The following is a 13,140-nucleotide window of genomic DNA, read 5'->3' on the forward strand; positions in this document are numbered from 1 at the left end:
GTGCGCTGCATGTGGACTAGATCAGGGCCGCAGCATCAGCTGGCAGAAGCTGGCACTGGGGACTAATTCTGTCGAGTCAAATCACAGGACCACCTAAAGAGTGCATAAACCGGGACAGAGAGACCTGGGAGGGAAAAGTGGGTTCCCCCTTCCTGGATCACTATTCCCGTGGGAGGGCATGAAAACTAGGACGGGGGCTGGGATGGCTAGATAGAGAGGCACTCAACAACATCTGTGAGGGCTGGATGGTTGAGTTGATTAGACAGAACTAAGCTTTAATACCCATTGACAAGTACCAGAGCCAAATGGGATGGGGGACAGACTGGTCTTCTGCTACACATACTGGCAAACCAGGGTAGGGGGAGGGCTTGGTGGGGGTTATTGTGGGTCGCCCCGACTAGGCTGCAGCTCCCACTGGTTGATGTAAGGGCCGAACCAGACTGGACTGCAACACCCATTGGTTCCAGTGCAACTCGGGACCGAAAACAGAACCAACCCAGCAATTGCAACCACCAGCTGATCGGGGTGATGGACTGTGCCGGGCCCTGTGCTTGCTGGAACATACAAAAAACTAATCTGGGAATACCTCAAAGTATCTTTGGAGATCTCCCCAATCGAACTGCTGGACTCAGAACTCTAACCAAGAAAAGACAGAAGACAGAGCAGATCAATCATTCATCTCAGCTATATGTTGGCAGCAAATTATGGGGCAAACAGAGACTTTATGATGGATCATGTCAATCAGTGGACGACCTCATCAAGCGAAACTGGCAGCGATTCATAACTGGAAAACTATTAACACCACTTGGGCACATATCTCAGAGCATGCCCCACATCCGGGACTTGGGGTGGGCGGGAAACCAGGTGGGGCTTCTCCCTCAATGTCCCCCTTTACCTCAGATGCATGATGGAAACAATATGGACATAATAGCATTGCCCACCTCCCTATCCCCCTGAACCTTTTTTTTTTCTTCTTTTTCCTTTAACTGTAATTATGTAAAGATTGTCAACAACAATACAATAAAAAGAGAAAAATTTTAAAAATTAAAAAAAAATAAAACAGAACAGAATTCTACACTGCCAAGTGCTAGTACAGATTAAAAGCAAACTTCATGTAAGAGGATTAGTAAAAGCTATTTTCAAACTACTGAAAAGAAATGAAAACTCGGAAAGCAAGAAAGGAAACAAGGCAATGAAATTCTCAGTTTTTACTAAATCATCAAAAAAACAACTTACTTAAAGTCAGCCTCACGTTGAGCCAAATATTGAGTAAATTCCTGTGTAACTTCTTCTCGAATTTTAAGTTCCAATGTTAACTTCTCTTTTTTTTCATTTATCAGTTTTTTTTTCAGTTCTTCTATTAAATTCAATAGTTTCTAAAATATATAAACATTAGAATTCTTATAAAAGGATAAACACATCCCCAAGTACTGTCCAACTATTTCAAAAATAATTTTTACCTAATCAACTACAATTACGTATCCTTTTAAAAAATCATATTCTCACTAAAATTCAGCATTTGCAGATTCATTACTTTGTAATCTCTCCACCTCATAGGAAGACCTACATGAAAAATAAACTGAAACATCTCAATGCTCAGCTGAACTAAAATAAAAGTAAATTTGCTTCATGTACTATCCACCAGGAACTACTATGGAGTTACAAATTTTATTCTGTTTAAACCCAACACTGTCTGTGAATTTCATTAGTAGGGATAGCCTCTATTTCTAAAAGATATCAATGCTAGATTAAAAATGACTACACAAACATGATGCTAAAATCAGTGTTTTTTTATAAACAGAAATTAAATGGTTATTCAAGCTATACTAATACCACCAGAGAAATCTGAGGATGGTTGGCCTAACAGATAGCTTTGTTACATCAATATTAGGCTTTTTGAGTGAAAGAATGGTCTGGGAAATTATGAGGAAAATTTTTCATTCTTAGAAAATAAATACCATCATAGTTAGTTTTAAGGTATAATTTTGTATAGATTTTTTACCTACAGGCAAAAGAATGTCTACTCACATATTTATAATATGACAACAATTGGTGACCCAACTATTCATTATACTAGCATTTTTATAGGCTTAAAATTTTTCAAAATATAAACTTGAGATACAAAAAAATGTCAACGTATGGCTGAAAAAAATAGGAGAGGAAACCTTAAGAACTATTAACTCTGTATGCCAATAAATATATACCACTAAAACATTTTAAAGTTATTCATAAAAATTGCTAATGAGCTTCAAAATACTAAGCCCAGCATCAATAAATTTTTAATACCTACCTTATTCTCCTTGCAGTTAAGTAAAGTCTTATCTTCCACAGTTTTATCCAAATCTTCATCACTAAGTTCCATTTCTTTATTTTGGATTTCTTCATCTTCTTCTAGATCCTCAACCAAATCTTCATCTTCTACCAAATCTTCAAGATTATTTTCCCATGAAAGAGTGGCTCTTTTTACATTTAACATTTTATTATCTGAATTAGTATCTACTGATATGTCTTCAGAAGACTTAGAAGTTCCACAAGCTCTCTCTCTCGAGGAATTTAAAACATCAGGAACATACACCTGTTAAGATACCCAATATAACTTTTACAATAGCAGCCGGTTGAATATATACTAAAATTGAGATGTCAAGGAAATAGTTACAGGATGTGGTTAAGAACCTGCATTTTCTAACATATTGGTCACTCAATATCATATTAATTAACTTGAAAAAAAAAAAGGCAGGGCCTGCCACTAAAAATTAATCTTACAAATTAAATCAAATAACTAATTGAGTGTTAAAAGAAAATTCAAAACGCAAACATACAAAAGTCAAATTCACACCCTTTAAAAAAAAAAGATTTCTTTATATTGGAAAGTCAGATATACAGAGAAGAAAGAGACAGAGAAGATCTTCTGTCCAATAATTAACTCCCCAAGTGGCCACAATGGCAAGAGCTGCACCCATCCTAAGCCAGGAGCCCAGAACCTCTTCTAGGTCTCCTACGTGGATGCAGGATCTCAAAGCTTTGGGCTGTCCTCAACTGCTTTCCCAGGTCACAAGTAGGGAGCTGGATGGGAAGCGGGGCCACTGGGATTAGAAACAGCACCCATATGGGATCCTGGCACGTGCAAGGTGAGAACTTTACCCACTAGGCTGCTGTGCTGGGCTACAAATTCACATCCTTGAAAGAACATTCTTTTAAGAAACAAACTACTTTTACATGCAAACTACAAGTAAACCTATAATCCTAGGCTAAGCTTTTAGTATTGGCAGTCAGGCAAATAGCAGAACAGACTATTTTTTCCAAGAAAATTTCTTAATTTTTAATGTTTACTATTAAAAATTCTATTAGGGCAACCTTCAATCTTTTTCCATGTTATTCTACTTCAGCAAACATTGACATACTTAATTTTCAATTGTTTTCTTGGTTTTAAGTAGCAAATACAAAACATTATTTCTTAATAAATTCTGTAGGAGTGTGAATATACTTACTTTTTGTGCAATGGCTGAGAACTTCAGCACATTGAGTGTTTCATCATAGGCAAAACAACACTGACTGATGTTGACAATCATACATATTTTCCCTTTACCATTAAAAAAACTTTGGAAATAATGGGTCAGTTTACTTTCCCGGAAAGGCACATGTTGTTGAAACCTGTTAAAAAAAATTTTTTTTAAATAATGTTAGTCAAATCAAAGCTCATGAGGTCAATATGCTGATAAAGTTTACCAGGAATAATTTAATCCACTTAATACAGACTTAAAATTGTAAGTTAAACATTAGCTTCAACTGTAATAGGCTTCTCTGCTCATTTTCTTTAAATGATTACCACTGATAAGATGAACAATGACCTACTAGGAAAAACAAAGAAAAACACATTTAATGGAGCTGTGTTTCGTTCTATACAACTATTGGATAACAGGTACCACTGGATAATGACATAGAATATTATCCAATGGATACAACTGTTTGATAATAAAAATGATGAAGGATGATTTATCATTACTCAGCTTAGAAAGCTATTTAATGCAAAAATCTACCATTTTTAGAAGAATGCACACAAATATTAGCAAGAATAAAGTAGCAGGTTTCACTGCGATAGCTAAACTAGCTCTTCCCGTCTACAAATGCCAGCAACCTAAGTGGGCAGCAGTTTATGTCCCAGCTACTCTTCCCATCCAGCCCCCTGCTTAAGCTCTACAAAAGCAGATGTTCCAAATCCTCAGGAGCCTAGTCCCTCAGGGGAGACCTGAGTGTCCTCCTGGATCCCAGCTCTGGATTGGCTCAGCTCCGGCCACTGCAGCCACCTTGGAGAGCGAACCAGTGGATGAAGACCTTTCAGTCACTCCTTTCTATAAAACTGTAAAATCTACCTTTCCAATAGAAATATTTTCTTAAGAAAAAAAAAAAAAAGAGGGGTTGGCGTAACCTAGTGGCTACAGTCGTCTCCTTGCATGCACCAGGATCCCATATGGGCGCAGGTTCAAACCCACTTTCCTTCTAGCTCCCTGCTTGTGGCCTGGGAAAGCAGTAGAGGACAGCCCAAAGCTTTGGCACCCTGCAACCACATGGGAGGCCCTCAAGAAGCTCCTGGCTCCTGACTTTGGATCGGCTTAGCTGCAGCCACTGTGGCCACTCAGGAAGCCACTAGTGGATGGAAGATCTTTCTCTCTGTCTCTCCTTTCCATAAAATCTGACTTTCGAATGAAAATAAATAAATCTTCAGGAAAAAAAAAGTAGCATACAAGCATCATGAGAAGTTCATTTCTAAACTGCAAATACATTTTTGCTTTGGAAAACATAGCTTAACCGATGAGTTACCAATACCAGTGAATATTTTTCTTTATTTCTATCATTTTTTAATCCAAGATCTCTAAGTATTTAAATAATAAATACCAATCATTTAGTTTATTTCTATCATTTTTTAATCCAAGATCTCTAAGTATTTAAATAATAAATACCGTCATCACGTAGGAAGCAAGTCAACAAATAAAAAAAAACTTTCTAAAGTCAGTAAAGTTGATAGTTTAAATACGAATACATACACTAACAACACCTACTTTGATTTTTCACTGTTCTTCAAAACATTAATGCACTTTCCCAGAGTCAATAAAGAAGCATTGATGTTCCCAGTCTCCCTTAATCTTTCACCTTCATTCTGTGTCTTCATGCTGCGTTCTGAACCAGCAAGATCGCATAAAGACAATCTGAATTAACCAAAACACCAAATAGGTTATTTGAAAAGTTCTTCTAAACAAGTCAAAATAATTAAGAACCTAATAAATTTTGAACTTACTCACTGACTCCAATTACACGAGGCATTTCAGAAACTTCAATGTGTAAGATTCTAATAGTGAATATGCTGTGACTAAAAAAAATATACAAAGATTAAACATTATTTTTAATTTTTACATCTTAAATAAGAGATAAGCATCTAAACCAATCTCAATACCCTAGTATTAGCTTTAGCTGATCACAATATTTTTTCAAAAAGCTGCCAGACATGTTCTTGACATTCCAACCACCAGCAATGGAAGCACTTATAACAAAATCTCACTCCATTTACCTATCACAAAATTTACATTTGACCTTTATACTTATATAGACTTTCTGAGTCATAAATTATCTGTAGCCCAAATGAACATGAACGGAGCCACCACTGTGTACTGTGCTTTTTTCTCCCTTAAGAGAAAACCTGTTACATAAAAAACAAAAAACTTAATGCTTAAACTTAGTCCCTCTGTCACTCATCTCCCAGTGTTTCACTTTTTGGGAGCCAGTATGCTGGCACAGCAGACTTAGCAGCTGTCTACTGTCAGAGGGCTGCTTCAAGCTCCAGCTGGTTCATTTCTGATCCAGCTTTATTCTAAACCCACCAGGAAGGCAGCATATGGCCCGTCTCCCTGAGACCCTGCCACGCGTATGGGAGACACAAACGGAGCTCTGGCATGTGGGCTGTGGGCTAGGCCAGAACTGATTGTTGCAGCTGCTGGAGAGTGAATCCGTGGATGCATGCTCTCTCGACTAGTGCGAGGGCAATAGCTTGCATGTTTTTTTTTTTCACCTCTTTCCCTCTCTGTCTTCTGTCTCTCCGTCACTCTGCTATTCAAATTAATAGTTTTAAAAAATCCTTTTGAACTCCTTGGCATAGCAATCTTCAGTATGCATATGGTATTTACAAGGTAAATGGGAAAAATGCAGGGAAAAAGCCACAATTATAGATAACTGAAAATACTGAGCTGAAATATCGACATAAATAAACTAAATATATCTGAGACTTTCTACAAATCAGTGAAGTTAATATTAGGACCAGAAATAGCATTGGTAATATTATATGCTATTGCTCTTTAGTTTACAAAATGCTTTTATGCCTTGGAATTAATTTAACTTATCACAAAACCAACCACTTCCTTTAATTTAAAACTGACTATATTCAAACTGCATAGGATGCCATGGGTGCTTCAGGCTTACCCCACAGAGCCTGTACCTTACCTTCTACTAGAAGCATTATTCAGTTTTGTGAAGGCAACACTCTGGTGCTTTATTCCTAGTTTTAAAAGTTTGTATGCTTCTTTGGAATCAGATACTTGAATCCATTGTAGATCTTGAAAAATAAAGAGGATATCAATCAATATACTAAAACAAAAGAATCCGTTCTACAATGATGGCCTTTTCTCAATGACACAGAATGAAACTTTCTTCCACTAACACATCTGAGATGGAATCAAGCTGGTTATCTTATATTCCACAAGAAAATAGGTGTAACAGAAGAATTATATGATGTTAGAGTATTCTAGTTCTACACACAAAGTAAATGATCTTCAATAGTCTGCCAGAAATGAAAACAGGAATAATTCCTTAAATTAAACACACAGGTGCCTGGCGGCGTGGCCTAGCGGTTAAAGTCCTCGCCTTGAATGCCCCAGGATCCCATATGGGCGCCAGTTCTAATCCCGGCAGCTCCACTTCCCATCCAGCTCCCTGCTTGTGGCCTGGAAAAGCAGTCAAGGACGGCCCAAAGCTTTGGGACCCTGCACCCGTGTGGGAGACCTGGAAGAGGTTCCAGGTTCCCGGCATCGGATCGGTGCGCATCGGCCCGTTGCGGCTCACTTGGGGAGTGAAACATCGGATGGAAGATCTTCCTCTCTGTCTCTCCTCCTCTCTCTGTATATCCGGCTTTCCAATAATAATAAATCTTTTAAAAAAAAATTAAACACACAGGGGGAAAAAAAGACAAAATATATATAGTACAATTAAACTCATAAAATTAGCCAGAGAGTCATCATTGAGATGTAGCAAGTTAAACCACCACTTGCAACACCAACAAAGCTTATCAGACTGCAGTTCCAGCCCCAGATGCTCTGCTTCCAACACAGCCTGCTGCTAACGCACATGGCAAGAAAGCAGAGGATGGCCTAAATGCTTGAACCCCTGCTGGCCACACAAAAACTTGGAGTTCTAGGTTCCTGGCTTCAGCTGAACCAGCCCCAGCCACTGTGGTCATCTGAAGAGTTCACCAGCAAGTTAAAAGCATGTTTTTTCTTATTTGAATTCTGTCAAATACGTACATAAACAAATACTAGAAACAAAGAAAAAAAGAAAAAAGAATGGTTTCCAAAGTATTGAAAAATCCCATTATGGGAGAACAGTAATACTTCATAGCTCAAAAATTTGGACAATAACCAAGTAGCATAATAAAGTGACTTAGTGACTTTGATGATACAAAGCTTTTTCCATGACTAAGGATCCAAACAATGATATTCAAGTAAACACAATAGCAAACTAGATCCTTTTAAATTTGTTTGCTAAACATATCAAACCACTTTCCACAACATACTTCTCTTATTCTTTTAATATTAATAAGAAATATGCAAATTTTCACTTCCCTGCTGGCTTTCCTATAGATGTCCCAAACTCTACCAGGCAATTCATTAGTTTACCTTTTATGAAAGAATAGCCCTTTACATCTTGGGAGAGGCGCAGCATCTTTCTCTTTTGGAACTTCGATGATACAGGAACAAACAAGTCATAAATACATTCATTGTAAATCTCAAAGAAAGAAACCCATACAGAAAATTTTATATTATCCATATTCCAGCTAGATTGTTCACAATCTTTCAGGGATTCTTCAAGCTCTGGAATATTCATAGAGTTGGTGAAACTTCCTACCAAAAAAAGAAAAAAAAGAAAAGGATAATAAAAAATTCAGTCAACTAAAAATGAGAGAAACGTTCAGTTGAAGACAAATAGACAAATCAAATATATTTAGTCCTTTTATCATCTACATTAAGCAATTTTAGAAATAAAACTATGTAAATCACACATGGATTAAGCAAAGTTTGCCGTTTTGTCTTTCCTTTTAGAAACATGCTAATAAACCAAACAGAATAAACAGGTATCCCTCTTTTTTTTTTTTAAGTTAAATTCTTTTTTGTTTTTAAACAGGTATCCATCTTGAATTCAATTATTAAAATTACAAACAGTAGGGATAGGCTTGGTGGTATAGCAAGCTAAGACTCCATCTGTGGCACTGGCATCCCTTACAGGTACAAATTCATGTCAAACCTGCTCCACCTCACTGCCTGGGAAAGCAACCAATATGGTCCAAGTCCTTGGGACCCTGCGCCCAAATGGAGACTGGGAAGCAGCTCCTGGTTCTCAGCTTTGAGCCAGCCCAGCCAGGGCCATGGCAGCCATCTGGGGAGTGATTCAAAGGATGGCATATTTCCTTCTCTCTAAGTTTCTCCTTCTGTCTATAGCTCTGACTGTAACTCTCTTCCATCTGTAACAAATATTTTAAAAATAAATAAGTTATAAGCATTAAAGGGATATTTGTGCAATTTAATATAAACATGACTGACATTTCTAGATATTATTATGAAATCAAAGAAATTAATTCTCAATTAATTAGTTCTAAGTTACCGGAATAATAAATTCTGAAGTTCAATGTACAGATAATGTTATAATGCACTATTTCTCTAATAAAAAACAAACAAACAAAAAACAGAAAAGGATTCTGAATGTTTTTCCAAAAAGGAAATTTTAGATACTTGAGAAGATATCGGACCATAACTGTATAACTTACACAATGCACACATATATCAAAATATCACCTAGCACACAACATACATATAATTTTTGTTTAAAAAAAATTAAAAAAATGAAATAACTCCTAGACTTTAAAATTAATAAATTTTAAAATTAAAAGTTGCTATGTAAATAGCAAAAAAATTACAATTTTTTGAATTAAAATTTTTAAAATAAAAAGCTGGAGAAGGTGCTCAGTTTAGCAATTCTGCTGGTTGAAACACTGGTGTCCCATATTAAAGTGAACTGGATTCAACTCCTCATTCCAAATTTTCACTGATACAGAGCCTGGAAAGCAGCAGTACTGGGCCACCCATCATTGAAATTTGGATTGAGTTCCTAACCCCTGGCTGGGCACAGTCCCAAGCTACTGCAAGCATCTAGAGACTAAAAAAGACGTCTTCCTCTCTATGTCTCCTTTTCTGTACATTCGCCTTTACAATAAAAATAAATAAATAAATAAAAAACCAAACAACAACAACAACAAAAACAACAAATAGAAGAAAGCTCACTCTGTCAACCTCTTGGAAAATAAATTCACACTAAAAATTTTTGAAATGTATTTCATTTGATCAACAAATGAAAACCAAGAGACCGGAAACCTTACCATGAAGAGTATCATCATTGTCACTAAGCGTAACAACCTAAAAAAGAAAGTTTTTAGAGGTTAAAAATCACATATGAATTATCTACTCACACAAATCATCAACCAAATTTCAGTTCAAGATCCCCTGAACACCTGACCTTCATTCATTAAACTGTTCTTAGTTTAATACAATCTTGTGGAAGGAAATCCAGAAAAAAACTAACCAGAGTTAATTTAATAGGCAATCGTAGCCCGTCAGAAGCAATTATCAGTTTCTCACTGTCTCCCCCATCTGTTCTTTCTCTACACTTATCGTAAGGTTTTTCTCACTAAAATTAAAAATTATAAACATTTGAGGTCTATGTAACTAAACATTATTCCATTATTAAACATTTGCATTATTTGCAAATCTTGCCAGAAGTAAACACAGAATAAGCATTTTATATATTTCCTTCTACATTCTAATTATTCCTTTGGTATACACAGCTAAAACTGAATTGGCAGATGAAAGATCAAAAATCTAAAGCTCTCACACTTTACCAAAGTATTGCCAAAATGTTTTCTAGAAATACTTTATAATCAACATATAAAAGTGAATGTCATTTGTAATATTATTGTATTTCCATAGATGATATTTTACTGGATAATGTGTCAGAAAATTTTTCTTCATCATTAATCATGTTCATTTCCTCTGAATTACCTAAGAAATTGTCCATTAACTTTTACAATTTTTAAAATACTAGTTTTAACTTTCACAGATTATAGTCATGGACTCTGAAATGTGAATTTCACTGAAAAGCAGATTTTTCCTATTTTTGTAGTTTTTAAAACTAAAGATTTGTTTTTATTTACTTGAAAGGCAGAGTCCCAGTAAGAGAAGCAAAATGAGAGAGATCTCCCATTCATTGGTTCATTGCCCAAATAGCCACAAGAGCCAGGCCAGTCGGAGGCCAGGAGTCTCCTCCAGATCTCTCAAATGGATGAGGACATGCAAGCACTTGGGTCTCTTTCACTGCCTTCCCAGGCACTTCCCAGAGAGCTCGCAGGGAAGTGGAGCAGCCAAGACTTGAACAGGTGCCAAAATGGGATGCTGGCGTTGTACCAGCTTTATAATACTATATTATATTGTTAAAACTCTGATTTCCAAGCATCTTCCTTTTTTTCAAAGATTTATTTATTTTTATTGGAATGTCAGATGTACAGAAACGAGGAGAGACAGAGAGGAAGATCTTCCATCAGTTGACATGGCTACAACAGCTGAGCTGAGCTAGTCCAAGCCAGGAGCTTCTTTCAGGTCTCCCATATGGATGCAGAGTCCCAAGACTTTGGGCCGTCCTCAACCATTTACCCAGGCTACAGGCAAAGAGCTGGATGGCAAGCAGGGCTGCTGGAACACAAACTGGTGCCCGTATGGGATCTCAGCGCATAGAAGGCAAGGACTTTAGCCACTAGGCCATTGTGCCGGGCCCTCCAAACATCTTTATAAACATTCCCACTAATATTTTTAAAATTCACTCATAGCAGATTAGTGTGTTAATGGGCTCCCAACAGGGGGTCTGTTATAAATGCCCACTATGTTGGGACTCTAGAGAACACCGACCAGCAAGAAGGGCCCTCAGACAATTCAGGCTAGCAACCACGGACTTCCTAGAATCCAGAGTACAAGCTAAAAACAATCCTTATAGAATCCCCATACACCTTATAAATTAGTAAGACTGAAGTATTCACGGAACAACAACAACAAAAACACACAAACACGGACTGAGGGTCAGAGCAATGGCTCTATCGGCTAATCCTAATCCCTTCAAACACCAGGATTTCATCTGGACAATGCTTTATTCCCTAGCTGCTCCAGCTCCCACCCAGCTCCCTGCCTGCAGCCTGGGAAAAGTAGTCGAGGACAGCTCAAAGCCTTGGGACCCTGCACCACATGGAAGACCCGGAAGACGCTCCTGGCTCCTGGCTTTGGATTTGCTCAGCTCTGGCCCTTGTGGCCACTTGGCAAATGAACTAGCAGAGGGAAGACCTTTTTCTCTGTCTTTCCTTCTCTCCTGAAAATCTGTCTTTCCAATAAAAGTAAATAAATCTTAAAAAAAAAAAAAACTAAGGCAGTCTCCAAAAAGGCACTATCATTTAGCCTTAACAAAAAAACATTTCCTAGAATATATTAAGTGCCTGAATAAAAACTTACTCAATAAATGAATAGTGAAAAACCAATGAGAGCAAAAGGAGACATTACCCTGGAAAATTTGCAACCCATATAATTCATTTTTTAAACTTGTCAACTTGAAAGGCAAACTAACAGAGGAATAGGGCTAAAAAGAAATCTTCCATCCACTGGTTCTCTCTCCAAATGGCCACAACAGTTGGGATTGGTCCAGAACTCCATATGACTCACCAAAGTTTTGCAGGGATCCAAGTACTTGGCTGCTTTCCCAAAGGCATGAGCAAGCAATTGGACTTAGAGCAGCCAGGACTTCAATCAAAATTCAGATATAGGCTGTCAGCATCGCAATAGGTGGCCTTAACGTGCTGAGGCACAACACCAGCCCTATCTTTTTTTTTTTTTTTTTTAAATAATTTGGGAGACAGCAAGAGGTAACTCCCACCCTCTGATTCACTCCCCAAGTACTGCGGAGCTAGAAACTCAGGCTAGGTCTCCACCATAGGTCACAAGGACCTCACAACTTGAGCTATTTCCTGCTGCGTGCTGGGGTGTGCATCAGCAAGAAGCTGTAAAGGAGACTGGACTCAACGAAGGCACCAAAACCCTTGACGGTAAGTCCACAACTGCTGTGCCAAATGCCGGTCAGCCTAGCTTCATTCTCTTCCCACCTTAAATCTTACGTCTATGATCTGTTTGGCTTTAGGTTTAATTTATTTTCTCCCTTTCGCTTTGATGCCTTTTCTGAGGAACAAATTATTTCTTTATATCTTTAAAAACTAACTTGCCGCAAATAGGCATTTGTACTGTTTTCATCATTCGTTGTTTTGAACAATCCAGTGAAAGAACATTCTATGGTAAAGTTATTTGTTATGAATTCTCCAACCTAGGCCAATACTGCATAATTAACAATTTGGTAAGTAAAAACAATTTGTTTGGAATGGTGAGATTGGCAGCAATTCAGAACTGTTCAACTATCAAAACTGCGTGAGCAGGACCCTTGGAGCATGCCCCATGTCGGGGACCTGAGATTGGGGGGACGCTGGGTGGGACTTCTCCCTTTGTCTCTCCCCTTACAGAAAAAAAATAATATTAATGTGGAAACAATGGTCTTACCCACTTTCCTATAGCCCTTGACCCTTTGTGCCCTAATCAACTATGTAAAGAAGAATTGAAATAAATAAATAAATAAATAAATAAATAAATAAATCTTAAAATTAAAAAAAGTGGCTTCACCCAGGATCATTTATTTTTCGTTAATTATACATGAGGTGATTAATACATACCAGAATTTCTCTATGAATTG

General features: G+C 37.4%; 1 protein-coding gene across 4 annotated transcripts in view; it reads right to left on the reverse strand.

Moving 5' to 3' along the window:
* The window catches only part of KIF20B (kinesin family member 20B), a 68,387-nt gene that overhangs the window by 38,831 nt on the left and 16,416 nt on the right, over positions 1-13,140 (reverse strand). For 3 of the 4 annotated variants that reach the window (XM_058671158.1, XM_058671157.1, XM_058671156.1), the window contains 7 exons: positions 9,692-9,728; positions 7,938-8,162; positions 6,490-6,601; positions 5,294-5,365; positions 5,058-5,204; positions 3,489-3,651; positions 2,291-2,575 (listed from right to left, as the gene is read on the reverse strand). In XM_058671158.1, coding sequence (XP_058527141.1) covers positions 2,291-2,575; positions 3,489-3,651; positions 5,058-5,204; positions 5,294-5,365; positions 6,490-6,601; positions 7,938-8,162; positions 9,692-9,728 — 1,041 coding nt within the window. Of the gene's footprint in view, positions 1-1,236; positions 1,377-2,290; positions 2,576-3,488; positions 3,652-5,057; positions 5,205-5,293; positions 5,366-6,489; positions 6,602-7,937; positions 8,163-9,691; positions 9,729-13,140 lie in introns of all 4 variants that reach the window. The other variant, XM_058671159.1, reaches the window with a different exon arrangement.

The sequence above is a fragment of the Ochotona princeps genome, chromosome 13 (genome assembly GCF_030435755.1).
Source record: "Ochotona princeps isolate mOchPri1 chromosome 13, mOchPri1.hap1, whole genome shotgun sequence".
In the NCBI taxonomy this organism is placed as follows: domain Eukaryota; kingdom Metazoa; phylum Chordata; class Mammalia; order Lagomorpha; family Ochotonidae; genus Ochotona; species Ochotona princeps.